Here is a 27,208-nt window from a genome sequence, read left to right as displayed (position 1 = left end):
GTTGACCATACAAGTCTATCCTGTGAAAGCCTCTTCACCTCTGCAAAACTACTGCAACTTCACACATTGCAACTTGTCTGTTATTGTCAAATCTTGGTCCCTCTCTCTACAGTTTTACCACAGCACTTCCCTCTATTAGCAAGCTGATGATTCCTTGATGCCTGGAGCTGTGTCCTATCAACTGAACCTATTTTCTAGATCAATTTGTGCCGTAAATTTCCTTTTTTCCCATTTCGATTCAGTATCTCTTCATAAATTATCAAATTCAACCACCTAATCTTCAACATCACATTTCAAAAGCTTCTATTCTGTTGTTATATAAACTGTTTATCGTCCACTTTTGAGATCCATCCAACGCTACACATCAAACACGGCCAGAACAGACTTTCTAACATTTTAATTTGTATTCTATGTTGACGTATTTCTTTTTCAGACATACTTTTTTGCCATTTTTAGATAGTATTTTGTATCATCTCGATACCGGCCTTTCTTTAGATCTTTTATTGCCCAAATAGGAAAACTCATCTACTGCTCTTAGTCTCATTATTTCGCGTAATTTTGTACGGACTTTCAATCACACTGTGCAGTCATATTAATGTGACCACCTGTCAAAAGCCTGAATAAGCACCTTTTGCTGCGAAAATTGCAAGAAGAGAGTCAGTTATTATTATTATTATTATTATTATTATTATTTTCGTGTCAGAAAAATACAGGTACATGTACATACATTTTACACAGTTGTGATTAAATTACTTTTGACTTTTTGAACTTGGCCCCTTCCAGTGCATTTTCTGTTGTTTGTTGAAAGTCATCTTCTGTACAGGAGAGTGTACACAACCGACACCGAAGCATGTGCCGGACTGTCTGTTCTTCTCCACGGTCACACCGAATATTATTTGGATCAGTGTATCCCCATTTTGCCATATTAACTTTTGATCTTCCAACTCCGGATCTCAGTCTATTCAGAGACTTACAAGTTGTCCATTCCCTGCCATGGCCTGGAGGTAAGGCTTCAACAACTCTTTTCCAACCAGGAGGAAGGCAGGTCGTAGCCCTCCATAGTTGTAACCTAGCTTTTTCAGTAGTGGTTCTAAGTTCCTTTGATGTCCTAAGAAACTGTTCCTTGATTTCACTCGTTGCGTATGCGGTTCATGCCTATTCAGAGGATGAGTAATTTCCTGTCCCACTGCCTTTCTTTCCTTGTTCGCAGATATCCCTCTTCGAACAGGTGGTGGTGCTACTCCTGCCAGGTGGTAAAGCCATTCGGCTGGAGTTGGTTTCAAGCAACCTGTTAGAATTCTGCAGGTTTCGTTGAGAGGAGAGCCAGAGAGGTTCTGGAAGGTTCCGTTGGGGATGGCGAGCCCTGCCGACTCCAGTGCGGTGGCCAGCTGCGCCAGGTTTCTCGGTTGAGGATCCGTGCCACGTACAGCCCCATTGAGGTGGTCCCACAGATTCTCGATGGGGTTTAAATCCGAGGAGTTTGCTGTCCAGGTAAACTCATCCTGGTGCTCTGAGACCCATGCACGTACGCTGCGAGCTGCGTGACATGTTACATTGTTCTGATGGTAGGTACCATCGTGCTGAGGAAAAACAAACTGCGAGTGGGAGTGGACATGGTCCCCAAGGATAGCTGTATACTTGTGTTGATCCATTGTGCCTTCGAGACTGCCGAGATTGCCCAGGGAATGCCACGGAAACATTCCGCAGACCTTAACTCTCCGCCCTGGATCCTTCCGACGAGTGTTTCAGGGTGTTTGCTTTCAGAGTTTCACGCCGCACACGCCAACGAACATCTGTCCGATGGAGAATAAAACGTGTTTCACCTGGAAAGACCACTTGTCGACCGTCACTGGACGTACAGTTGCTGTACTGGTGTGCAAATTTAGGCCTTCATCGCCGCTGAACAGCAGTGCTTGAACCAGGCGCCTGCTGTGAAGGCCCATAACCAGCAACATTCGCTGAACAGCCGTTGAGGAGACGCTGCTGGTAGCCCCTTGGTGTTGACAGCGGCATTAGACTGTTTGCCGATGATGCTGTAGTCTACAGGAAAGTAATGTCATACGAAAGTTGTGAACAAATCAATGAGAATTTGCAGAAAATAAATACGTGGTGTAATGACTGGCGGTTATCTCTCAATATTAGTAAGTGTAACCTACTGCGTATAACATGGCGAAAATCCCCATTAATGTACGAGTACAAAGTAAGTGGCCAGTCTTTGGGAGGGGGGATTGTGTGGGGCAAGAGACCAAACAGCGAGGTCATCGGTCTCATCGGATTAGGGAAGGACGGGGAAGGAAGTCGGCCGTGCCCTGTCAAAGGAACCATCTTGACATTTGCCTGGAGCGATTTAGGGAAATCACGGAAAACCTAAATCAGGATGGCCGGACGCGGGATTGAACCGTCGTCCTCCCGAATGCGAGTCCAGTGTGCTACCCAGTCTTTGGAAGCGGTAACATCCGTGGTGTGACTATTCGAAATTATATCAAATGGAATGATCAGATTACGCAAGTAACGGGCAATGCGAACTCTAGATTGCGGTTTATTGGTAGAATTCTGAAGCGATGCAGTCCTTCAACAACGGAAAAAGCTTATAACACGTTATTTCGTCCAGTCTTAGAGTATTGTTCGTCTGTATGGGACCCTTACCAATTGGGTCTGATTCTAGAGCTTGAGAAGACCGGCAAGATTCGTGACTGGTACATTCAGCCATCGCGAGAGCGTTACAAATCTCACAGAAAATATCAAGTGGGACACACTTGCAGATAGACGACGCGCTAAACGAAGGGACTGCTCACTAAATTCCGAAATCCGATCTTCGCCGAGGAAGTAGTGCATATATTATTACCACCAACTTTCAAATCGCGCAATGATCACCATTCAAAGATAAAGGAAATTACAGCTGACACTGAGTCGTTCAGACAGTCGTTTTTCCCTCGTGCGATCCGCGAGTGGAACGGGGGGGGTGGGGGGGGAATATGACTTTGGTGCGAATTGTTCCCTCCTCCACATACCGCTTGGTAGCTAGCGGAGTATATATGTACATGTAGATCTGGGTTATCAGTTGCTGAACAATCGCATACATCCCTGCAATCGTCGTTCATCCCTGTCATCCCTGGCCAGTGGTGCACCACGATGGCACGCGAACCGTTTACAAACTTGGCCGTTTCGGAAATCCTCCTATCCGCTCCCCGAAAGCCGATCATCATACGCTTTTGGACGCCAGATAAATCGCTCCGTTTCCGCATTACGACAACGGCTGCATTGTTTTCCGCATCCCCCCCCCCCCCCCCGACGCGCTTTGTATAGCCTCCACTGCTAGTGCTGCCAGATGTCGTTTGGCTGAATATTGCATGTTGATAACGAACAAAGGCAATGGTCGCATTGGTACGTATATTTGTTTGGGTTCTCACTTGGAGACTAACTTTGTTCTTGGATTCGAATTTGAATCGAGTGAAATCACTTCGGACTTAGACATGGACGTTATATGAGCCTCACCTCCCCCCTGCCATTTGCTAGATACATCCTTAGGTACTAACAGCTTCGACCAGTAAAACGACCGTCTTCACATAAGTTCTGCAATGCCTGTCGTGCGGAAATACTAAGGCCCTGCGGGCGTGATGTGAAAAGCTCGTCACCAGTACGTTGTCAACATATCACCCTGTATGGAAGTGTATTACAGCACTTCCATAAAAAACGTCCTGCCAATAATCCATACGTCTTACAGTATTAAGTAACACCCTAGAAAGTGGCTCTGAGACACTTAGTAACACAACTGACAATTTCTTATTTTATTTTTAATCTTAATGGATGATAGAAGTATGTTAATTATTTCAGATGTATTTGCACATTAAATCCTTTTATACAACAGTGATATCAAATATTGCCCTAAATTAATAGTTTGGAATTAATACAGTAAATATACATTGCTTCCCATCCTTCGCTACCTAAGGTAACTTCTGCATCGGCCTCAGTTGGTCCCTACATTAAACACTTCTTCGACATGCGGTCAGTATCAAAATTCTACACGACTCTCACTTTTAACAAGAAGTCCTCTGCAATGATACGGCATGCCTTTGACCTTCCTACCATAGTCTGCGAGGCATCAGTTTAGATTTCTACATCTTCACCACGTTACAGCTAGGTCATTCAGTAACTTTCCCGTCAGAGAATGGGTGACCGTTTCCTGTCAGCGTACGTCACTCGATTACGCGCCGTGTGTAAATCCGTTGCAAACGACGTCGTATTTCTTAACTGCCGTTTCAGTACAAAGGACGGAATGGCGTTGGCTTGTGTATCCGTAGTGAGAAGAAATCACAGGCGCAAGATTTTTCTTTACGGCAAGGACGATTATGGGGACACGCGTCGTCAAGAGTCAATACCAACTTAGTGTTCCTTAGAAATTACGTTTACTTGTCCGAGGTAACACCGCCCCTGTTAAGAATGATTTCTTTTACTCCCTGTCTAACGACCTCATGTAGCGTTTCCTTGATGGCTGAGGTAACACCGTTTTCTTCTGTGAAAGGTGACTTAATTCTCATGGTATCAGTACAACATGCCAGCATTTCATTTTATTTTCAATCTATTTTTCAGTTCTCGTCTCTATATTTTCTCAAGGTGAACATGCATGGAGGCACAAAATTTTGCTCATTGTCCCCCTCTCTCTCTGTCTGTGTACGTATTCTGCTGGCGTAGCTTCCGAGACAGGGCCATACCCTGATCTAATTCGCACGTCAGGAACAGTGACAATCCTACAATGTCGCAGAGTGTTAGTCAGAAATGTCCTGAAGAGGAACGACCAGGCAAAAGTAATTGTAGCAAAAGCACATACCAGGCTGAGATTTATTCAAAGAATCGTAACGAAATGTTAATGAGCCACGAAAAAGTGGCAACAAAACACTTGTTCGACCGCCTCTTGAGACCTGCTCGTCAATCTGATTGCGTTACCGGCTAGGATTAGTGGAAGAGATGAAGAATAATCAAAGAAGAGCTGCGCCCTTCGTCACGCGTGTGTCTGAGATGCCCATCCTGCTCTATAGGCAGACGTTACAAGAGAAGCGCTATGCGTCATGTTGAAAGCAGAGTAGTAAAGAAGAACGTTTGAGTACTGTAAACTGGTGTTATAGGACCGCTACTACACTGGCGTACTAAAATTAACTTCCGCTTGATGTGTCACTGGCAAGTAACATATCTCGATGGGAATTGGACCATACATAGAGAACTACTGCAGTATAATACAGAAGGTATCTGAAAAAAATACGAATTAGATGAAAGAGAATAATTATACCGCGGTTCATGACGGTCCTCTGAACATTACAAAACGCAGAACATGGTTCTTAATAGGATACGTTATCACCACGAACGGCAATGCGCGCTCTGCAACGTGCTCCCGTGCTGACCACAAGATTAATAAAGAGCGTGGCTGACAACTGGTGGATGGTGTCAGTGCATGTGGAAGGGCTGCAACACGTCTCCCTAAAGTATCCCAAACGTGCTCGATAGAATTCAAATCAGGGGAGGGGGCAGACCAGTCCATTCCTCTCCGCCGGCCAGTGTGGTCGAGCGGTTCTAGGCGCTTCAGTCTTCAACCGCGCGGCCACTACGGTCGCAGGTTCGAATCCTGCCTCGGGCATGGATGTGTGTGGTATCCTTAGGTTAGTTAGGTTTAAGTAGTTCTAGTTTCTAGGGGAGTGATGACCTCAGCAGTTAAGTCCCATAGTGCTCAGAGCTATTTGAAAGCCATTCCTCTCACTCCAAGAGCTCCACCACTACGTAGTTCCATGTGGTCGCGAGTTTTCATACATAGATATGAGTTGAGGGCCGAAGCACGTGGGAAGGAGTACAGTGTAACAATAACGTTGACTGGTACTTTGTTCGGAGATTTGGAGGTCAGCAGGCCCATGAAACATTATGGCTCCGCACTCCATAACACCTGGAACCCCATAAAGATCATGTTCGACAATGCTGGACGTACCGTCATATGGCGAGAGGTGGGAAAGCGTAATGCACCCACGAACATTGTCGAACATGACCAGTTTGGTGGTCTAGGTGGGTTTGGTGGGAAGGCATGATTTTGCATGGGCGTACAGACCTCCAGATCTTTGAACACGGTACACTAAGCATACACGTTATTGTAACACCGCACTGTAGCGAAATGGAGGACGATCTGCAGAACATCGACGATTGGCGGAGGGACTGGGAGTTGAGCCTCATCGTAAATAAATGTAACCATCCTGCGCGTAAATAGAAGAAGAGAATCACTGCTTTGTAAGATACACATGCAGGTATGGTTGAAAATGAACACGCTTCCCACACCGAGATTGCAGTGTACACGCTTTTATAGCTGCCATCATCTGATCTTCTGGAGATTGCTACAAAATTGCAATGTTACATTACATGAAGTCAAACCATAAGAGGCACTTCCCACGTGTACATGTCTTGATAAAAATCCCGTCGATAAAATACACAAAGTTAGTAAAAAGCGCCCAGTTAAAATCCTCGTATCGTCCATGCAGGCTGCTGCCAAACGTGACTCTCATAAGTTTGGCGCGCAGCACCACACTGCCACTATGCACCATCCAATAGTAAGATACACTGAAGCGTCAAAGAAACTCGTAAAGACATGCGTATTCAAATACAGAGATATTTAAACAGACAGGATACGGTGCTGCGGTCGGCAATGTCTATATAGTACAAGTGTCTGGAGCAGTTGTTAGATCGGTTACTACTGCTACAATGGCAGGTTATCAAGATTTAAGTGTTTTTAACGTGACATTGTAGTCGGTGCAAGAACGATGGGACATAGCGTCTCCGAGGTAGCGAAGAAGTGGGGATTTTCCCGTGCGACCATGACACGAGTGTGCCGTGAGTATCAGGAATCCGGTAAAACATTAAATCTCGGACATCGCTGCGGCCGGAAAAAGATTCTGCAAGAAGGGGACCAACGACGACTGAAGAGAATCGCTCAACGTGACGGAAGTGCAAACCTTCCGCACATTGCTACAGATTTCTGTGGTGTCACCGCCAGACACCACACTTGCTAGGTGGTAGCCTTTAAATCGGCCGCGGTCCGTTAGTAAACGTCGGACCCGCGTGTCGCCACTGCCAGTGATTGCAGACCGAGCACCGCCACACGGCAGGTCTAGAGAGACGTCCTAGCACTCGCCCCAGTTGTACAGCCGACTTTGCTAGCAATGGTTCACTGACAAATTACGCTCTCATTTGCCGAGACGATAGTTAGCATAGCCTTCAGCTACGTCATTTGCTACGACCTAGCAAGGCGCCATTATCAATTGCTATTTATCTTGTGATGCATGTACCGTCAGACCGATGTTCACCAATTGTGGATTAAAGTTAAGTATTCCAGCAGCTACGTACGTTATTGGCTATATTAATTACCTTGTCCAGTTCCAGACCTCACACCAGCCTGCGTGAGCTTAAACGCGTGCCTTTCGGCTACCCGTCACTGTGGATTGGCTGTCTTGCCAGTCCACAACAGTTTCAATGCTGGGCATCAACAAGTGTCAGCGAGCAAACCATTCAACGAAACATCATCGATATGGGCTTTCCGAGACGAAGGCCCACACGTGTACCCTTGATGACTGCACGACACAAAGCTTTACGCCTCGCCGAGGCCCGTCAACGTCGACTTTGGACTGTTGATAACTGGAAACATATTGCCTGGTCGGTCGAGTCTCGTTTTAAATTGTATCGAGTGGATAAACGTGTATGGTATGCAGACAACCTCATGAATCCATGGACCCTGTAAGTCAGCAGAGAACTGTTGAAGCTGGTGGAGGCTCTGTAATGGTGTGGGGCGTGTGCTGTTGGAGTGATATGGGACCCCTGATACGTCTATATACGACTCTTGACAGGTGACAGTACGTGAGCATCCTGTCTGATCACCTGCATCCATGCATGTCTAGTGTGCATTCCGACAGGCTTGGGCAATCCCAGCAGGACAACACGACACTCCGCACATCCAGAATTCCTACAGAGCGGCTACGGGAACACTCTTCTGAGTTTAAACACTTCCGCTGCCCACCAAGCTGCACAGACATGAACATTATTGAGCATATCTGGGATGACTCGCAATGTGCTGTTCAGAAGAGATCTCCACCCCTCGTACTGTTACCTATTTATGGACAGCCCTGCAGGATTCATGGTGTCAGTTCCTTCCAGCAGTACTTCAGACATTGGTCGAGACCATGCCATGTCGTGTTGCGGCACTTCCGCGTTATCGCGGGGGCTCTACATGATATTAGGCAGGTGTGTTTCTTTGGCTCTTCAGTGTAGGTAATTTCGTAGCGGGTCTGCCACCTCTGTGTTAAACACTACATTTTCGCCACCAGCATGGACGATATGAGGATTTTAAGTGTGTGCTTTTTTATCATTTGTGTGCATTTTACCAACTGTGTGTATTTTATCGACTGGATTTTTATTAAGGCTTGTGTACGTCGGGAATGCCCTCTTTTCTTAGACTTCATGTGACGTAACATGGCAGTTTTATAAGTTCCAGGAGATCAGATGATGGCAGCGTAAGACTGTTGAAACCTGTCATATTAGAGTAATAAAACTGCCTACGCTGCACTCAGCTTATGAAGTGTGTTCATTTAGGGCCGCAACTGTTCGGCTATATTATAGGCGATAAATGACTGGCACAGTAATTATCGTAAAATGACTGGAAACAGTAACGAACGTAAAACACCTACGAGTGACCATCCGGAGCGACCTGAAGTGGTATGACAGCATAAAACGAATATAGGAAAAGCAGATGGCGGATTGGGATTCAGTAGAAAAATCTTAGGAAATGTAATTCATCCACGAAGTAAGTAGCTTACAAAACATTTGTCCGCCCTATTCTTGAGTACCGATCAGTCCGAGACCTTTACTAAGTAGGATTATTACGAAGGAGAGAGAAGATCCAAACGAAGAGTGGCGCGTTTCGTCACGGGATCGTTTACTCGAAGGAAGAGCATTACGTAGATGCCTAGAAACTCAAGTATCAAATTCTAATAGAGGGGCTTTTGTATCACGGAGAGAACTTACGTTCCAGGATGAGTGGGGCAACGTATTAGTTCCTCCCACCTTCGGCTCGCGGAATGATCACGAGTACTGGAGAAATTTGATATACGGAGCTCTACTGGCAAACATTTTTCCCACGCGCCTTACGTGAACACCGAAACCTGGCTTGCGGAGTGTAGATGTGGGTGTAGGTGTAGATGTAGACAGTGACAGTGCGGTGAAGAGACGGGAGGGATAATTGTGAGCGGTGGCCAGACGGCCGCCCGCGCTTTGTTGTCAGAGCGCTGACTCATCTGGACTGTACTCCCTGTACTGTCTGGCCGCTCAGTCGCCCACGGCGCGGCGCGCACTCTGCGTCCCTCTCTGACAAGTTCGACGTTTGTGCACACAGCGCGGCCATTTCTTAGGAGAAGAACTTCAACAGGGTAGCCACACCATTAGCTAAGAATTCATTACACTCAGGTACGCAGCTAGCCCGAAAACTGCAGCACCATGAGGACGGAATGCAAAAACGTCAAATCTTCTTGAAATGCACTGCATGCCTGGACTGGAAATGATTGTCATTACAGCGCTACCACAAAATTGTAAACAGCACTAAGGATATCTACAGTCGGTAAATGATTACCGTGAATCTCTCGCCCAGCGCAAACTCCCAAGCGATTGGGGAAAAAAATGCAAGTGACTCTTGTAGATAACATTGTATACGCAAAATTAGAAATGATTATGTTAAACATCGGTCTTTTTGCACAACTTGAGACCGAAAAACTTTTTTCCACGAATCAACAGCGCGACCGCTACGGTCTCAGGTTCGAATCCTGCCTCGGGCATGGATGTGTGTGATGTGCTTAGGCTAGTTAGGTTTAAGTAGTTCTAAGTTCTAGGGGACTGATGACCTCAGATGTTATGTCCCATAGTGCTCAGAGCCATTTGAACCATTTGAACGAATCAACACGGTTTTAGAAAGAATCTCTCGTGCGAAATTCACTTGCCATTTTCTCACATGATATATTGCGATGAAGGGCAACAGGCAGGTTACATATTTCTAGATTTCCGGAAAGCATTGGACATGGTGCTTCACTGCAGACTGTTAGCGAAGCATGTGGTGTAGGTTCACAGAGATGTGAGTGACTGGAAAACTTCTTAAGTGATAGAACCCAGTATGTTGTCCTCGGCGGGGAGTGTTCATCAGAGACAAGGGTATCGTCAGTGGTCCCCCAGCGAAGCGTGGTAGGTCGTAAATGAACTGGCGGACAGGATGGCCAACAATCTGCAGTTGTTTGCTGTTGTTGCAGTGATATACGGGAAGGTAATGATTATAAAGAATCAGCCTCGATTTCAAATAGAAACCGGATGTTGATCTAGGTTTCGGCGCGGATAACCACTCCTTCTTCGGAACACACTAAAACTACAAACTGACTAAAAATGTTTTTAGTTTTAGTTTTAGTTTTTAGTTTTAGTGTGTTCCGAAGAAGGCGTGGTTATCCGCGCCGAAACCTAGGTCAACATCCGGTTTCTATTTGCAATCGAGGAGGATTCTTTATAATCATTAAATTACTCACGATTGCTGACGCGCTGTAATGTTAAAAGTTCTCATACGGGAAGGTGTTGTCGTTGAGTGATTGTAGGATACATGATGACTTGGACAAAATTTCTAGTTGGTGTGATGAGTGGCAGCTAGCTCTAAATGTAGAAAAAATGTAAGTTAATGGGGAAGAATAGGAAAAACAAACCCGCAATATTCGAATACAGCATTAGTAGTATCCTGCGTAACACAGTCACGTTGTTTAAATGTCTGAGCGTAACGTCGAAAGCGATAGGGAATGGAACGAGCGCGTGAGGATTGTAGTAGAAAAGGCCAAGGTCGAATTTCATTAGGAGAACTTTGGGGAAGTGTGGATCAACTGTAAATGAGAGTGCATAAAGGTCTCTGCTCGAGTGTTTGGGATCGACACCAGGTCGAATTAATGAACACATCGAAGCAATTCAGACGGGGGCTGCTAGACTTGTTACTGGTAGGTTCGAGCAACACGTAAGTATTACAGGTTTTCTTCGGGAACTCAAATGGAATCCCAGGAGGGAAGGCGACTTTCTTTTCGAGGAACAGTTTTCGGAAAATTTAGAGAACCGGTATTTAAAGCTGACTTCAGAACGAATCTACAACTCGTAGAGGACCACAGAGATATAATACGAGACCTTAGTGCTCTTATGGAGCCGAAAATACTATTTACAGTCTTTTCTTCCCTCTGTTTGCGAGTGGACTCGAAAAAGAAAAGACTAGTAGTGGTACTGTACGCCCTCCGCCACGCACCATATGGTGGCTTGCTTAGTTTGTATGTGGATGTAGATGAAGAAATTCTTAGGCAGCGAGTGTCTCATTCAGGAGTAGCTTTTGAATTTTGATTGTTTCCGAGATTGTTATTCCTCGTGTAAGAAGGAGTAACGTCAATCAGCATGTACCGAAATTCGTACAGCCAGTAAACGGGCTTGTTTACTTCGAGACAAGTAGCCACATGCCCTGTGAGGTGAGGTCTGGAACGCTGTCAATACAGTGAATGTTGTTGAGACTTCGCTTGACCCAGCAGAGGACAAAGAAGCGTCGATGCGCTCAACAACACTGTATACACGTCTGGACCACGTCATCCGCCCCGATAGATGGTTGGCCTCTGTAATAAAAAACTGAGTGGAAGGATCAACAAACGAACTTGACCGGATGTCACGTAACGTCCGCAACGACCAAACACAACGATCAACAACGAACAAAAAAAGTGGTCAGCATGACGGATTGCCGTCCTACGAGCCCGGGCTCGATTCCCGGCTGGGTCGGAGATTTTCTCAGCTCAGGGACTGGGTGTTGTTTTGTCTTCATCATCATTTCATCCCTATCCGGCGCGCAGGTCGCCCAATGTGGCGTCGAATGTAATAAGTCCTGCACCAAGGCGGCCGGACCTGCCCTGCAAGGGGCCTCCTGGCCAATGATGCCAAAAGCTCATTTCCATTCTTTCTGGACCACGTCGTCTTTTCAGCTGTGTCACAATAATGCATCAGGGTGTACATATCCGTGTATGGAGGCTCCGAGAAGAACGAACGTTGTCTGGTTGCACTCGTCATCGTCATACAAGCCCCGTACCAGGCGTGACGGTACTGTAACGCCGTCGCTAAATTTTGAGCAGCACTCATGGCAGCAGTGTGTGAGGTAAGCAGACGGGTACAGAGGCGCTGATATGTAGTTTCACAAGCGAGCCTGTTTGTACACTGCGAGGCGGCTGAGCTGAGCCGCGCAATAGTGACATCACAGAAACGCTTTGCAACAACAGACCGACCTGTGGTGTATTTCCACACAGTTGGGACACCGAGGTGTTGATCTGCACGTGTCTGGAAGCAGTGAAACGGCACAACAAGTGAGCTATTTATCGCCGTAAACACTCCCTGATTGTAGCACAGTTGTGCATAGTCTGGCAGCACCCTCCACGTCGGTTTCCAGCACGCTATGGGCCAGCCAGCAGCCGACACAGGTCCAGACAGCCAGCTCTACCAGACCAGCTCACAGTTCTAAGTCCACCACCGCGTACTTGCTCGACAATGGGGAGTCATCCACCAGCGGCCTAAGCAAAACTGAACTTCTACCTGGGAGGTCAGCGTTTCGCAGCCAGAGCGGTACAGCAACTGTCCGTCAATAACAGCGCGAGCTCCTAACCCAGTAGCCGCGGTAGCCTGCGTTAATTCTGCAGACGTACGCGTCGCTGGTACTGCTCACTCGGGACCGCATAGCGATGACTCAGGCATGCGCTGCTGAGTGAGGTAAACAGCGTCAGCAAAGCAGGACGCGGACATCAATCGGTCATCACACTGCCGCGGCTTTACGACATCGCCATCGGTAGCAGACCACGCGCCTGTCGAGGGCATGTTCTGAGCCGCTACATCACTACATCTACATCCATACTCCGTAAGCCACCTGACGGCTTGTGGCGGAGGGTACCCTGAGTACCTCTATCGGTTCTCCCGTCTATTCCAGTCCCATATTGTTCGTGGAAAGAATCTCTCTGATTTTATCCTCATGGTCTCTTCGCGATATATACGTAGGATGGGGCAATATACTGCTTGACTCCTCGGTGAACGTATGTTCTCGAAACTTCAACAAAAGCCCGTACCGAGCTACTGAGCGTCTCTCCTGCAGAGTCTTCCACTGGAGTTTATCTATCATCTCCGTAACGCTTTCGTGATTACTAAATGATCCTGTAACGAAGCGCGCTGCTCTCCGTTGTATCTTCGCTCTCTCTTCTGTCAACCCTCTCTGGTACGGATCCCACACCAGTGAGCAGTATTCAAGCAGTGGGCGAACAAGTGTACTGTAACCTACTTCATTTGTTTTCGGATTGCATTTCCTTAGGATTCTTCCAATGAATCTGTCCGGCATCTGCTTTACCGACGATCAACTTTATACGATCATTCCATTTTAAATCCTCCTGATGCCTACTCCCAGATAATTTATGGAATTAACTGCTTCCAATTGCTGACCTGCTATATTGTATCTAAATGATAACGGCTCTTATTTTCTATGTATTCGCAGCACATTACACTTGTCTAAATTGAGATTCAATTGCCATTCCTTGCACCATGCGTCAATTCGTTGCAGATCCTCCTGCATTTCAGTACAATTTTCCATTGTTACAACCTCTCGATGTATTATAGCATCATCCGCAAAAAGCCGCAGTGAACTTCCGATGTTGTCCACAAGGTCATTTATGAATATTGTGAATAGCAACGGTTCTACGACACTCCCCTGCGGCACACCTGAAATCACTCTTACTTCAGAAGACTTCTCTCCATTGAGAATGACGAGCTGCGTTCTGTTATCTAGGAACTCTTCAATCCAATCACACAATTGGTCTGATAGTCACTCCGACGTTGTACTCCAAGATGAATAAAACATGCTGTACGAGAGCCGTTCAATAAGTGATGCAACACGGTTTTTTCTCAGCCAGTTCCCGTTTAAAAATGCGGAATTCTTTGTGGGACAATCGTGAAATATTCCCACTTCAGCTTATACAGCTTCATGAAGTTCCAATCGGTGGCGGCGCTATGCGTAACCTTCAAACTGGTGTCTTTAACGGAGATGCGCTCCAAGCAGAGAGCTGTCATTGAATTCCTTTTGCCAGAAAACCAGAGCATCGCAGATATTTGTAGTCGCTTTCAGAATGTCTACGGACATCTGGCAGTCATCAGAATATCGGTGAGTCGTTGGACCAGGCGTCTGTCATCATCGAAACAAGTTTGCAAGTTTGTGCAAACCTGTCCGATCTCCATCGTGCTGGCAGGCCGCACACAGCTGAGACTCGTGCAATGTTGGAACGTGTGGACACTCTCATTCGAGGTGATTGGTTGGTTGGTCTGCAGGAGAGGACCAGACAGTGAGGTCACCCGTCCCATCAGATTAGGGAAGGATGGGGAAGCAAGTCAGCCGTGCCCCTTCAAAGGAACCGTCCCAGCATTTATCTGAAGAGATTTAGGGAAATCACGGAAAACCTAAATCAGGAAGGCCGGGCGCGAGTTTGAGCCGTCGTCCTCCCAAATGCGAGTCCAGTGTGCTAACCAATGCGCCACCGCGCTCGGTTTCGAGGTGATCAACGGATCACAAACAAACATCTCACTGCACAACACAAGACCTCACACAAGTCTGTGGACCGAGCGAGGTGGCGCAGTGGTTAGCACACTGGACTCGCATTCGGGAGGACGACGGTTCAATCCCGCCTCCGGCCATCCTGATTTAGGTTTTCCGTGATTTCCCTAAATCGCTCCAGGCAAATGCCGGGATGGTTCCTTTCAAAGGGCACGGCAGACTTCCTTCCCCGTCCTTCCCTAATCCGATGAGACCGATGACCTCGCTGTCTGGTCTCCTTCCCCGAAACAACCAACCAACAAGTCTGTGCATCCGAGAAGAGCTATCAAAACTTCGTTGGACTCTTCTTCCTCATCGACCCTACAGCCTGGATCTCACACCTTCCGACTTCCATGTGTTTCACCCAATGTAGGATGCACGCCACGGGAACTACGAGGATGTTGGGGAGGTTGTTGATGCGGCAAGACGTTGTTTCCAATGTCGACCTGTAGAGTGTTACCCTGCGGGTGTACAGGCCCTTCCAGTAACGTAATATAAGGCCGTCGCATTAAACGGAGATATGGTTTTTTAGAAAAGAGAGTGCAGAATAATATGATGTTTCAAACCTAATTTAAACCAAACTGCTTTCAGAAAAAGAGTGTTGTATTACTTATTAAGCGCTCCCTGTATCTTAAGCGAATATTTCCTAACCGCCCCTGGACAGCACTTACGTCTCCACAAACCGTTACTCGACCACTTCAGCACCATTGCGATCACATTCACCTCCAGCTCACTATAGTAATGATTGCCATTGGGTACACAATACTATCCCCTCTGGTTCGCACAGCGGTTAATTTAGACAGCAGCCGTTACATTTCTGAAGTGTTTAGGCCGATGGCTCTGCCGTATCTTCGAGGAAACTGTGATGTTATATTTCCACAACATAACTCGAGACCCCACGTTCTTCGTGCCGTCCTGCCTACGTCGGTACAGAGGGTGTGAGACAGTTGTCCTGGCCAGGCGTTCTCCAGGCCTCTCATTCACTGGAAAAAATTTGATCACTGGTTGCCGAAAGACTGGCATGCAACCACTCACTAACCACTACGCTTCACAAACTCTGCCACAGAGCTGAAGCACCATGGAAATTGCATACCATCGTCTGTCATTCACGTTAATTTTGACTCGATGTCTAGATACGACAGAGCCATAGTTGCTGACAGAGGTGGCAGATCTGTCCACTAATTTTGGCACTCTATATACACTATGTGATCAAAAGTATCCGGACACCCCCAAAAATATACGTTTTTCATATTAGGTGCATTTTGCTGCCCCCTACACCAGCTACTCCATACCAGCGACAGTAGTCGTTAGATATCGTGAGGGAACAAAATGGGGCGTTCCACTGAACTCCCGGACTTCGAAACTGGTCAGATGATTAGGTTTCACTTGTGCCATATGTCTGTACGCGAGATTTCCACACTCCTAAGCATCCCTACATCCACTGTTTCCGATGTGATAGCGAAGTGGAAACGTGACGGAACACTTAAAGCACAAAAGCGTACAGGCCGACCTCATCTGTTGGCTGACAGAGACCGCCGACAGTTGAAGAGGTTCGTAATGCGTAATAGGCAAACATCTATCCAGATCATCACACAGGAATTCCAAACTGCATCAAAATCTACTGCAAGTACTATGACAGTAGAGGCGGGAGGTGAGAGAACTTGTATTTCATGGTCGAGCGGCTGCTGATAAGCCACACATCACATCGGTAAATGCCAAATGACGCCTCGCTTGGTGTAAGGAGGGTAAACATCGGACGATTGAACAGTGGAAAAACGTTGTATGGAGTGACGAATCACGGTACACAGTGTGGCGGTCCGATAGCAGGGTGAGGGTATGGCGAATGCCCGGTGAACGTCATCTGCCAGCGTGTGTAGTGCCTACAGTAAAATTCGGAGGCGGTGGTGTTATGGTGTGGTCTTGTTTTTCATGTAGGGGGTTTGCACGCCTTGTTGTTTCACGTAGCACTATCACAACACAGGCCGACATTGATGTTTTAAGCACCTTCTTGCTTCTCGCTGTTGAAGAGCAATTCGGGGACGGCGATTGCATCTTTCAACACGATCGAGCACCTGTTCATAATGCACGGCCTGTGGCGGAGTGGTTCCACGACAGTGAAATCCATGTGATGGACTGGCCTGCACAGAGCCCTGACCTGAATCCTATAGGACACCTTTGGGATGTTTCGGAACGGCGACTTCGTGCCAGGCCTCACTGACGGACTTCGATATCTCTCCTCAGTGCAGCACTCCGTGAAGAATGGGCTGCCATTCCCCAAGATACCTTCCAGCATCTGACTGAACGTATGACTGCAAGAGTGGAAGCTGTCATCGAGGCTAAGAGTGGACCAACAGCATACTGAATTCCAGCATTACCGATGGAGGGTGCCACGAACTTGTAAATCAGTTTCAGCCAAGTGTCCGGATACTTTTGATCACATAATGTATTTTCGCATTGTGACTCCACCTAGATATATGATGATGTCTTCATCCTGCTGTGCCGTATACGCGCAATGAGTAACATTTCCTTATTTGTTATCCTACCTGATGTAATTTTTATGGCCAGCGTTCTATTTAAGACAAATGAAGCGTAAAGACGGTAACATTTAGGCCAGAAGCCTGAACCCTCTAGCTTGCTTTTTTTTTCGCTACTTCTGTCGGTTTTGGATCCATGGCGCATACAGCCCAATCGAGGTGGTCCCGTAGATTCTGCACTTTGTATAAATCCCGGGAGTTTGGTGGCCAGGGAAGTGAGGTAAACCCATCCTGCTGCTCATCGAACTACGCACGCACGCTGCGAGAGTGAGAAGTGTTGCATTGTCTTGCTGAGGGATGCCATTGTGCCGAGGAAAAATCAGATGTATGTACGGATGGACATGGTGCCCAAGGATAGATGCATACTTGCAGTGATCCATTGTGCCTTCCAGAATGACAAGATCATCCAGCGCACGCCACTAAAACATTCGGTAGACAATAATGCTTCCTCCTCTGCCCTCGATCCTTCCGACGATTGTTGCGTTCCCACGTTTCACGCCGTACACGCCAACGTCCGTTTGTCCTGTGGAGCATAATACGTGATTCATCTGAAAACGCCACCTGTCTCCGCACAGTGGACATCCAGTTGCGGTATCGACGTGGAAAACCCAGCTTTCGTCGCTGATGGATAGCAGTCGGCATGGATGCCTCACCAGGTGCCTGCTGCGGAGTCCCATAAGCTGCAACTTTCGCTGAACAGTCGTTGAGGAGACAATGCTGCTAGCCCCTTGGTTCATCTGGACAGTCAGTTGCTCAACAGTTGGACGTCTATTCGCCTTTACACATCTCCCCAGCCATCGTCCAACCCTGTCATCTACGCCTCGTGATGCCCCACATCTGCCTCGGCGCCAGTTTTGGATAGCGCCATTTTGCCATATATGTATACTTTAATTGCTCGGCACGCGATCACTTTACAAACTTAGCCATTTCGGAAATGCTTCCACCCTTGGCCCGAAAGCCAATGGTCAAGCCATTTTGGACATCAAATAAATCACTCCCATTCCGCATTATTGCAGCGACTGGACTGTTTACATACGCTTTATATACCCTCTGCTGCTAGTGCTGCCACCGGCCGTCTGTGAATGATAATTTCCGTTGACGTCGAACTTAACGTGAGTGGAATGTGCGTGATCTAATGGTCTTTCAGCGGCTGTCTCATGAAACAGTGAAGGAGGTAGCCCCTATATACACTCCTGGAAATGGAAAAAAGAACACATTGACACCGGTGTGTCAGACCCACCATACTTGCTCCGGACACTGCGAGAACACTGGTAGCATGCCGCGACAGCGTGGACGTGAACCGTATGTGCAGTTGACGGACTTTGAGCGAGGGCGTATAGTGGGCATGCGGGAGGCCGGGTGGACGTACCGCCGGATTGCTCAACACGTGGGGCGTGAGGTCTCCACAGTACATCGATGTTGTCGCCAGTGGTCGGCGGAAGGTGCACGTGCCCGTCGACCTGGGACCGGACCGCAGCGACGCACGGATGCACGCCAAGACCGTAGGATCCTACGCAGTGCCGTAGGGGACCGCACCGCCACTTCCCAGCAAATTAGGGACACTGTTGCTCCTGGGGTATCGGCGAGGACCATTCGCAACCGTCTCCATGAAGCTGGGCTACGGTCCCGCACACCGTTAGGCCGTCTTCCGCCCACGCCCCAACATCGTGCAGCCCGCCTCCAGTGGTGTCGCGACAGGCGTGAATGGAGGGACGAATGGAGACGTGTCGTCTTCAGCGATGAGAATCGCTTCTGCCTTGGTGCCAATGATGGTCGTATGCGTGTTTGGCGCCGTGCAGGTGAGCGCCACAATCAGGACTGCATACGACCGAGGCACACAGGGCCAACACCCGGCATCATGGTGTAGGGAGCGATCTCCTACACTGGCCGTACACCACTGGTGATCGTCGAGGGGACACTGAATAGTGCACGGTACATCCAAACCGTCATCGAACCCATCGATCTACCATTCCTAGACCGTCAAGGGAACTTGCTGTTCCAACAGGACAATGCACGTCCGCAGGTATCCCGTGCCACCCAACGCGCTCTAGAAGGTGTAAGTCAACTACCCTGGCCAGCAAGATCTCCGGATCTGTCCCCCATTGAGCATGTTTGGGACTGGATGAAGCGTCGTCTCACGCGGTCTGCACGTCCAGCACGAACGCTGGTCCAACTGAGGCGCCAGGTGGAAATGGCATGGCAAGCCGTTCCACAGGACTACATCCAGCATCTCTACGATCGTCTCCATGGGAGAATAGCAGCCTGCATTGCTGCGAAAGGTGGATATACACTGTACTAGTGCCGACATTGTGCATGCTCTGTTGCCTGTGTCTATGAGCCTGTGGTTCTGTCAGTGTGATCATGTGATGTATCTGACCCCAGGAATGTGTCAATAAAGTTTCCCCTTCCTGGGACAATGAATTCACGGTGTTCTTATTTCAATTTCCAGGAGTGTATATGTTGCGGAGATAGGGACTTCGATACTGGACGTGTTACGACGAGGAGTCTGTGTTGGTTTCGAGAATCAAGGCTAGTGTTGTAATACTTCAAATGGACAATATTTTCCAACTCTTAAGTTTCGTTTTAATATGACGTGGTTGCAGAATACTTACGCGAACTATTTACAGAAGAACGAAGAAATCGATAGAGACAGACTTCGGAGAAATTCACTTTAGGTTCCAGAGTAATGGAGAAACACGCATGCCGGCCGAGAGGTTCTAGGCGCTTCAGTCCGGAACTGCGCTGCTGCTACTGTCGCAGGTTCGAATCCTGCCTCGGGCATGGATGTCTGTGATGTCCTTAGGTTAGTTAGGTTTAAGTAGTTCTAAGTTCTAGGGGACTGATGACCTCAGATGTTAAGTCCCATAGTGATCAGAGCCATTTGAACCATTTGAAGAAACACGTGAGGCGATACTGACTTATTTTACAAAATAGGCTGAAGACAGAAACCACATTTATAGGACTTGCAGATTTAAAGGAAGATTTTGACAATGTTGGCTCGAATACACACTCTGAAACTCTGTAGCTAGCAGGGATAAAATACATCGAACGAAAGTTATCTACAACTAGACTACATTTTTAACAGTCGGAGAACATGAAAGGTACGTAGAAATTGAGAAGGGAGAAAGATATTGTTGTAAGGTATCGCCATGTTAACCTACCTGGTCTAACACTGAAGGAAACCAAAGATAAAATTAGATAGGGGATTAAAATTTAAGGAGAAGAAATAAAAACTTTGAGGTTTACCGATGACTTCGTAATTTTGTCACAGACGGCAAACGAAGGAAAAGTCATAATATGCATAACAGCAAAAGCAATACGATAGTGGTGGAATGTAGCCGAAAGAAATCAAGCTGTGCAAAGAGAATTAGATTAGGAAATGAGGAACAAAGAACGGTTGATGGGTTTTGCCACGTGGACAGCGAGGTAACTGAAGATGGCCGAAATAGAGGAAATGTAAAACGCTGACTGGCAATGGGAAGATTAGCTTTTCCGGAAAAGAGTAACTGGTTAACATCTAATATAAATTTAAGTCTTTTTCTGAAAGTATTTTTCTGGTATCCAAGCTTTTACTGAAGTGAAACGTGGACGATGAGCAGTTCGGAGAAGCAGAGAGAAAAAGCGTTGAAAGTTGCACTCCAGGAGAATGCTCAAGATTAGATGGATAGACCGGATGACATGACTGACGAAGAGGTACTGAATCAAATAAAGGAAAGAAGATATTTTTTGCACGACTTGACTAAGAAGGTATCGGTTTATAAGAAGCATCCTGAGACATCAGGGAATCGTCAGTTTGATAATAGATGGATATACCGTGGACCAAGAGTTGACTACATTAACCAGGTACAAATGCCTCTAGGCTGCAGTTGCTTTGCGGAAACGAAGAGGCTTGCACGGGATAGACTAGCGTGAACAGCTGCGTCAAATCATTCGCCGGATCGATGACCACAACAACAACAACAACAACAACAACAACTACACAAAACTTTCTATTATAGAGCTGTGAAAATATTTAGTAGAAATTAAGATACGGAAGTGTGTTTTCGCGTCGGAAGTAGTTTTCCAGTTTTTAACTGGAACATTATTAGCAGTTATATTTTAGAACTTTATTTTAATTTAACGAGGGTGTGATCTTTCTTTTGGTGAATTTAAAATGCTTCGAGGAAGTGTAGTGTGCTTGCGCTTGTATTGAATAGTCGTGTTCGATAAGCCTGCTTTATTCGTGGAAATGTAGGCGAAGTTTTAAATGGTACCTCTTTTTATGTAGCGGCAAATAAACACGCTCTCTTCGCACTCTCAATGCTTCACCGTAAGTGGTCATTATTCGCATTTCTGTATGGACAGATATTAAATTCAAAGTCCATGTGTGTCGCCCTTCGTAATGTGAATCATATACCTACAGATGGGTCGTCCTATACGAAAAGTGAGCCATTTAGAGTAAACATGGTCGATAAATAAACAAGCTGACTAGAGAATGTGCATGATACTCCGATTTTCAAGAGCTCACCAACGCAACTAAAGTACAGGACCAACTAGAATAGAAAAAGAAGAGTGATCTTGAAGAAATCAGCTGAAATATATCGACGTAAGCAAAGATTTGTTAGACAGCATTTGTTCGGGAGAAATCATATGTAGGTGATAAGATTGTTTGCTAAATTCTCCATGTTAAGGTACGTGATTGAACACTCGACGTTACACAAAAAGTTTCAATAGGCCAAAAGCGCACTTTTAAAGAGTAGTTCGATACCAAAAGGTACGAAAGTGAGTGAGCAACCATTTAAAAAATGAATTATCTTATTACAAAGGTGCAATATGTCAAGAAGCGTTACACATCAAAGGGGTAACCGAGCTCAGTAATTTTTACGGACACAACAATCAGGCGTATGTTTTGGTTCGACAGCGTTGAGCTGTGTGTATATTCTTTTGTAAATACATAATCTCGTCATTATCGCTCTACGGAGTGAACAGTGTGTATCATTTAATCTGATATAAACTGCACAGTTCCTCGAGGCTAAGAAAGTTGGAAGTGACGTACCTGCCAGTTTTCTCGCATGAAAAGCGTGCGTATTAAGTTTCTCCATTGTCGATCCAAGTCTATGATGTTTGTTTTATTTTATGTTTTAAAACTATTATGTGTGTCAAGCTTTCGAATTAATTGCGTTCAACAAAACAAGACTTCATGCCACTGTACACACATTTCTCCCTTTATACTCTGATTTTACCTAAACGACAGAATAAAGCCAGTCGCAAATTCATCTATGCCGACCGTCCTGTGTAAAAAGGTGAAGATTTTAAGGTTGTTACAAACCATTTAAAAGGATTCATGTGCATAATAAAAACTGCATAAATATTCAAGCCGTTGCTGACAGAATCATAGCTGCAAAACAGTTGACGTTTCCAGTACAAACAAAGATTCATTGGATTTAAACAAAGAAACGGTCAAAGAGACACGAAGACAGATAGAGCGTGCCCCTAAGATAAGACTCTTCAAAGGAAGGTAAACATCCGAGACACATCAGACACTGGACGCTTGTTCCTCACGCAAGTAAATTACGAAGGAAAAAAAAAAAAGATTTGTGTGGCTACAGTTCCGATATTCTCTAGGAAAGAACACAAGTATAATTTTACTCGTCGATTTGAGGAGGGTTAAATGGCATATAATACTATAACAGTTATGTGGACTGTGTACATTCATTGTTCTATATATTTTAAAGTTTTCCTTCTTCTTAGTACTAATAGATTAGTTTTACTTCATGAGGAAATCGTTACTGTACCTGCCATTCCACGCACAAATCAAAGAACCAAGCTGACTTTTGAAATAAATATATCACAATAGAGCATTTTTACATCTTAGATGGATTCGTAGACTGGAGAAATTACTATGAGCTACTCCTTTACCCTTGACTCATATATTTCGAAAAAGAGTTCAACACAGTATTAGCAAAATCTGCTCTAGCAGCGCTTGAGAAATTAGGCATTGTTTCAACCCGTGTGAGTGACGAAAAATGCGTACGTCTACGCTTCCGTTCGACATCAGGACAGTGGAAATGCAGTACCGAAGTAGAAGTAAGGCATAAAGAATCGATATTTTCAAAATTATCCTCCGCAGGAAAAGGGGAAGTTCTAAATTCTTGAAATGGGAAAAAGTAGAAGGAATACGTACTTGTGGAACGTACGAAAATCACCTTCACTGTGGAGACGACGTTATAGCTTTTGCCTGTATTGCACCTAAGCTTCAACAGAGAATATAAGAAATTAATAGAGCATCAATAACCAACATATAAAAATAAAATACCACAAATTAATCTCTATGGATAATGTCAACAAATCTGTGACGCTGCTAACACACTGTTGTAGCTGTACAGCCAGAAGCATCTCACAGACTGTGAGAATGATGACAGATCTGCGAGTGGCTCCTCCAGTGACACTGACGATTACGTGCCGAGAAAAACTGTGGTGCTGCACAAGGTTTTGCTTTTATCTCCAGGTTTGTACTGCAGTGTGAGTTAAAACTGCAACTGCATAAACAGTTTTCAAATGATACAAATCTGTAGACTCTTTACGTAACTCTGAGAACCAAGTTTTTCACAAGGGCTATGTTGAACATTGGCCAGTTACGTTCGAGAAGAGGGCAGTTGCAAAAACGTGCGCCACTGCACTTACATCAAATAGAAGAACCATTTTCTTTTAATGTGTTACTGAAGATAGTATGGTTTTTCAGACTGGAACATGCGTATGTTTTTAACCGTTGCGGCTGGTCCCGGCTGAGGTTCGAGTCCTCCCTCGGGCATGGGTGTGTGTGTTTGTCCTTAGGATAATTTAGGTTAAGTAGTGCGTAAGCTTAGGGACTGACGACCTTAGCAGTTAAGTCCCATAAGATTTCACACACATTTGAACATTTTTAACCGTACTAGAAAGCTCTTCAAAGGAGGAATACTGTGATGCCATACTTGTTGACGTAGGCGATGAAACTTTTCCGCAAAATTATGCGAGGGATGTTCCAAAACTGAGATCCACTGCAGCCACAATCTGTTATTAGGACGCGAACGCTGCGAAGCGGGACAATGGTGTCGGGCAGCGTTGTTATATGCAGCAAGAAGGTACGCCGAGATTACTGATTTAAGACATATTTCGTGTTGAACCTATTTTGCACGACAGTGACGCAGGTTCAATTACGATTTTTTGTAAATTATTTTAAAACTGAATCTATCAGAAAGGAGTTGCGAAAATTATTTTAAATATGTACATGCACTTCGGGCATGTTAATTATCCGATGATGAAACTTTAAATGTGTTAAAAACAAGAAGAAGAAAACGGTTTAGAAGTGTCAATGAGTTTCCTGCCCCGTCACGGGAGGTAAGATAACGGCACGTGCTTCTGGGTTTTAAACTGCGCTTATTTGTTGGCTGGTGAAGAAGTATTACAGGATGTGTTAAATGGAGTGAACAGTCTATTGAGTACAGAATACGGACTGGGAATGTATCTAAGAAAGATGAAAGTAGTGAGAAGTAGCAGAAAGGAGAACAGTGAGAAACTTAACATGAGATTTGGGGATCAGGAAGTAGACGAAGTTAAGGAATTCTGCGACCTAGGCAGCAAAATAGCCCGTGATGGTCGGGGCAAGGAGGATATAAAAAGGCAAGCAAGGAGGATATAAAAAGTTGACCAGCACTGGCGAAGAGAGCTTTCCTGGCCAAGAGAGGTCTTCTAGTATCAAATGGTTCAAATGGCTCTGAGCGCTATGGGACTTAACTTCTGAGGTCATCAGTCCCCTAGAACTTAGAACTACTTAAACCTAACTAACCTAGCCGGCCGGAGTGGCCATGCGGTTCTAGGCGCTTCAGTCTGGAACCGCGTGACCGCTACGGTCGTAGGTTCGAATCCTGCCTCGGGCATGGATGTGTGTGATGTCCTTAGGTTAGTTACGTTTAAATAGTTCTAAGTTCTAGGGGACTGATGACCACAGATGTTAAGTCCCGTAGTGTTCAGAGCCATTTAACTAACCTATCACATACATCCATGCCCGAGACAGGATTCGAACCTGCTACCGTAGCGGTCGCGCGGCTCCAGACTGTAGCGCATAGAACCGCTCGGCCACTCCGGCCGGCTTCTAGTATCAAACAAAGGTCTTAATTTGAGTAAGAAATTTCTAAGAACGTACCTTCGGAGCACAGCATTGTTTGCTAGTGAGAGCCGGCCTCTGTGGCCGAGAGGTTCTAGGCGCTTCAGTCTGGAAATCCTGCCTCGGGCATAGATGTGTGTGATGTCCTTATGTTAGTTAGGTTTAAGTATTTCTAAGTTCTAAGGGACTGATGACCTCAGATGTTAAGTCCCATAGTGCTCAGAGCCATTTGAACACTTGTTTTTTTTTTTTTTTTTAGTGAGACGTGGACTGTGGGAAAACCGCGAGAGAAGAGAATCTAAGCATCTGAGATGTGGTGTTGCAGACGAATGTTGAAAATTCGATTGGGTGGTAAGGTAAGGAATGAGGAGGTTCTCCATAGAATCGGGGAGGAATATATGCAAAACACTGACATGAAGAAGGGACAGGATGACAGGGAATCTGTTAAGACATCAGGGAAAAACTTTCATGGTATTAGAGGGAGCTGTAGAGGGTAAACGTTGCAGAGGAATACAGAGACTTATAATATATCCACGAAATAATTGAGGGTGTAGGTTGCAAATGCTACTCTGAGATGAAAAGGTTGGGGTAGGAGATGAATTCGTGGCGGGCGCCTCAAACCCATAACTCAAAAAAAAGAAAAAAAATAGTGGGAACTTGTGCGAAGGTCAGGAAGCGGAATAGTTGGCAGGGACAGCGAGGCACGCACCTGCAGCGGCGGCGAGGTACTGCGGCAGCACGCTCCCTCCGGGCCGCAGCGCCACGGGACTCCTCGGAATGACGGCCATGACTGTGCTGTGCTCTGCTCTGCTCTGGCTTCTGGCTACTGCTGGCAGCTGGCGGGCCCGCGGCCTTTTATAACCTCCCACAGCGCCGCAGCCCCGCCGCCGGAGCGGTGCTCGCGAACCCTCCAGCACAGCTCTCTGCACTCGCCGTTGATAGCGGAAGAATCCACGCCGCTACCGCGGGACACAGCGTTAGCGCCAGTATTACTTTGATTGTGTACAGGTGGTACGTCACCTGTTCCTCTTACGTCCTTGGCGTCCAAAAATTCCCATCTCTTACGATGCTAGAATATTATACATGGGCATCCTGAAGCAGTGGTTCACATGCCTGACGATCGATACATATACTATATGATGTCAAAAAGAGTTACAGGATAAAGCCGAAGGAAAGATTTATGGAATGAAAATACTAGGGCTATTCGGAAAGTTCCGATTGATCGCGAAATGGAAACCACTGTGATGTTGTTGTTGTTGTTGTGGTCTTCAGTTCTGAGACTGGTTTGATGCAGCTCGACTCTTATAACTGCCATATGGTTTCTGTACAAATTGTAAATAGCCTTTCGCTCCCTGTATTTTACCTCTGACACCTTTAGAACTTGAAAGAGAGTATTCCAGTCAACATTGTCAAAAGCTTTCTATAAGTCTACAAATGCTAGAAACGTAGGTTTGCCTTTCCTTAATCTTTCTTCTAAGATAAGTCGTAAGATCAGTATTGCCTCACGTGTTCCATTATTTCTACGGAATCCAAACTGATCTTCCCCGAGGTCGGCTTCTACCAGTTTATCCATTCGTCTGTAAAGAATTCGCGTTAGTATTTTGCAGCTGTGACATCTGCCAACACCTGCTTTCTTTGGGATTGGAATTATTATATTCTTCATGAAGTCTGAGGGTATTTCGCCTGTTTCATACATCTTGCTCACCAGATGGTAGAGTTTTGTCAGGACTGGCTCTCCCAATGCCGTCAGTAGTTCTAATGGAATCTTGTCTACTCCCGGGGCCTTGTTTCGACTCAGGTCTTTCAGTGCTCTGTCAAACTCTTCACGCAGTATCGTATCTTCCATTTCATACTATCACCACTGTGATAGAAATA

General features: G+C 46.1%; 1 protein-coding gene across 1 annotated transcript in view; it reads right to left on the bottom strand.

Moving 5' to 3' along the window:
- LOC124789143 (facilitated trehalose transporter Tret1-like) overlaps nucleotides 1-26,148 on the bottom strand; it is a 167,620-nt gene extending 141,472 nt beyond the window's left edge. The window contains exon 1 of the mRNA XM_047256436.1: nucleotides 26,043-26,148. Within this exon, the coding sequence (XP_047112392.1) occupies nucleotides 26,043-26,121 (79 nt within the window). The 5' untranslated portion in view covers nucleotides 26,122-26,148. The remainder of the gene's footprint in view (nucleotides 1-26,042) is intronic.
- Between the last annotated feature and the right edge of the window lie 1,060 nt (nucleotides 26,149-27,208).

Source organism: Schistocerca piceifrons, chromosome 3, assembly GCF_021461385.2.
Source record: "Schistocerca piceifrons isolate TAMUIC-IGC-003096 chromosome 3, iqSchPice1.1, whole genome shotgun sequence".
NCBI classification, from domain to species: domain Eukaryota; kingdom Metazoa; phylum Arthropoda; class Insecta; order Orthoptera; family Acrididae; genus Schistocerca; species Schistocerca piceifrons.
Note: the sequence above shows the minus strand (reverse complement) of the source record. Positions and strands in the feature narration are given on the sequence as shown.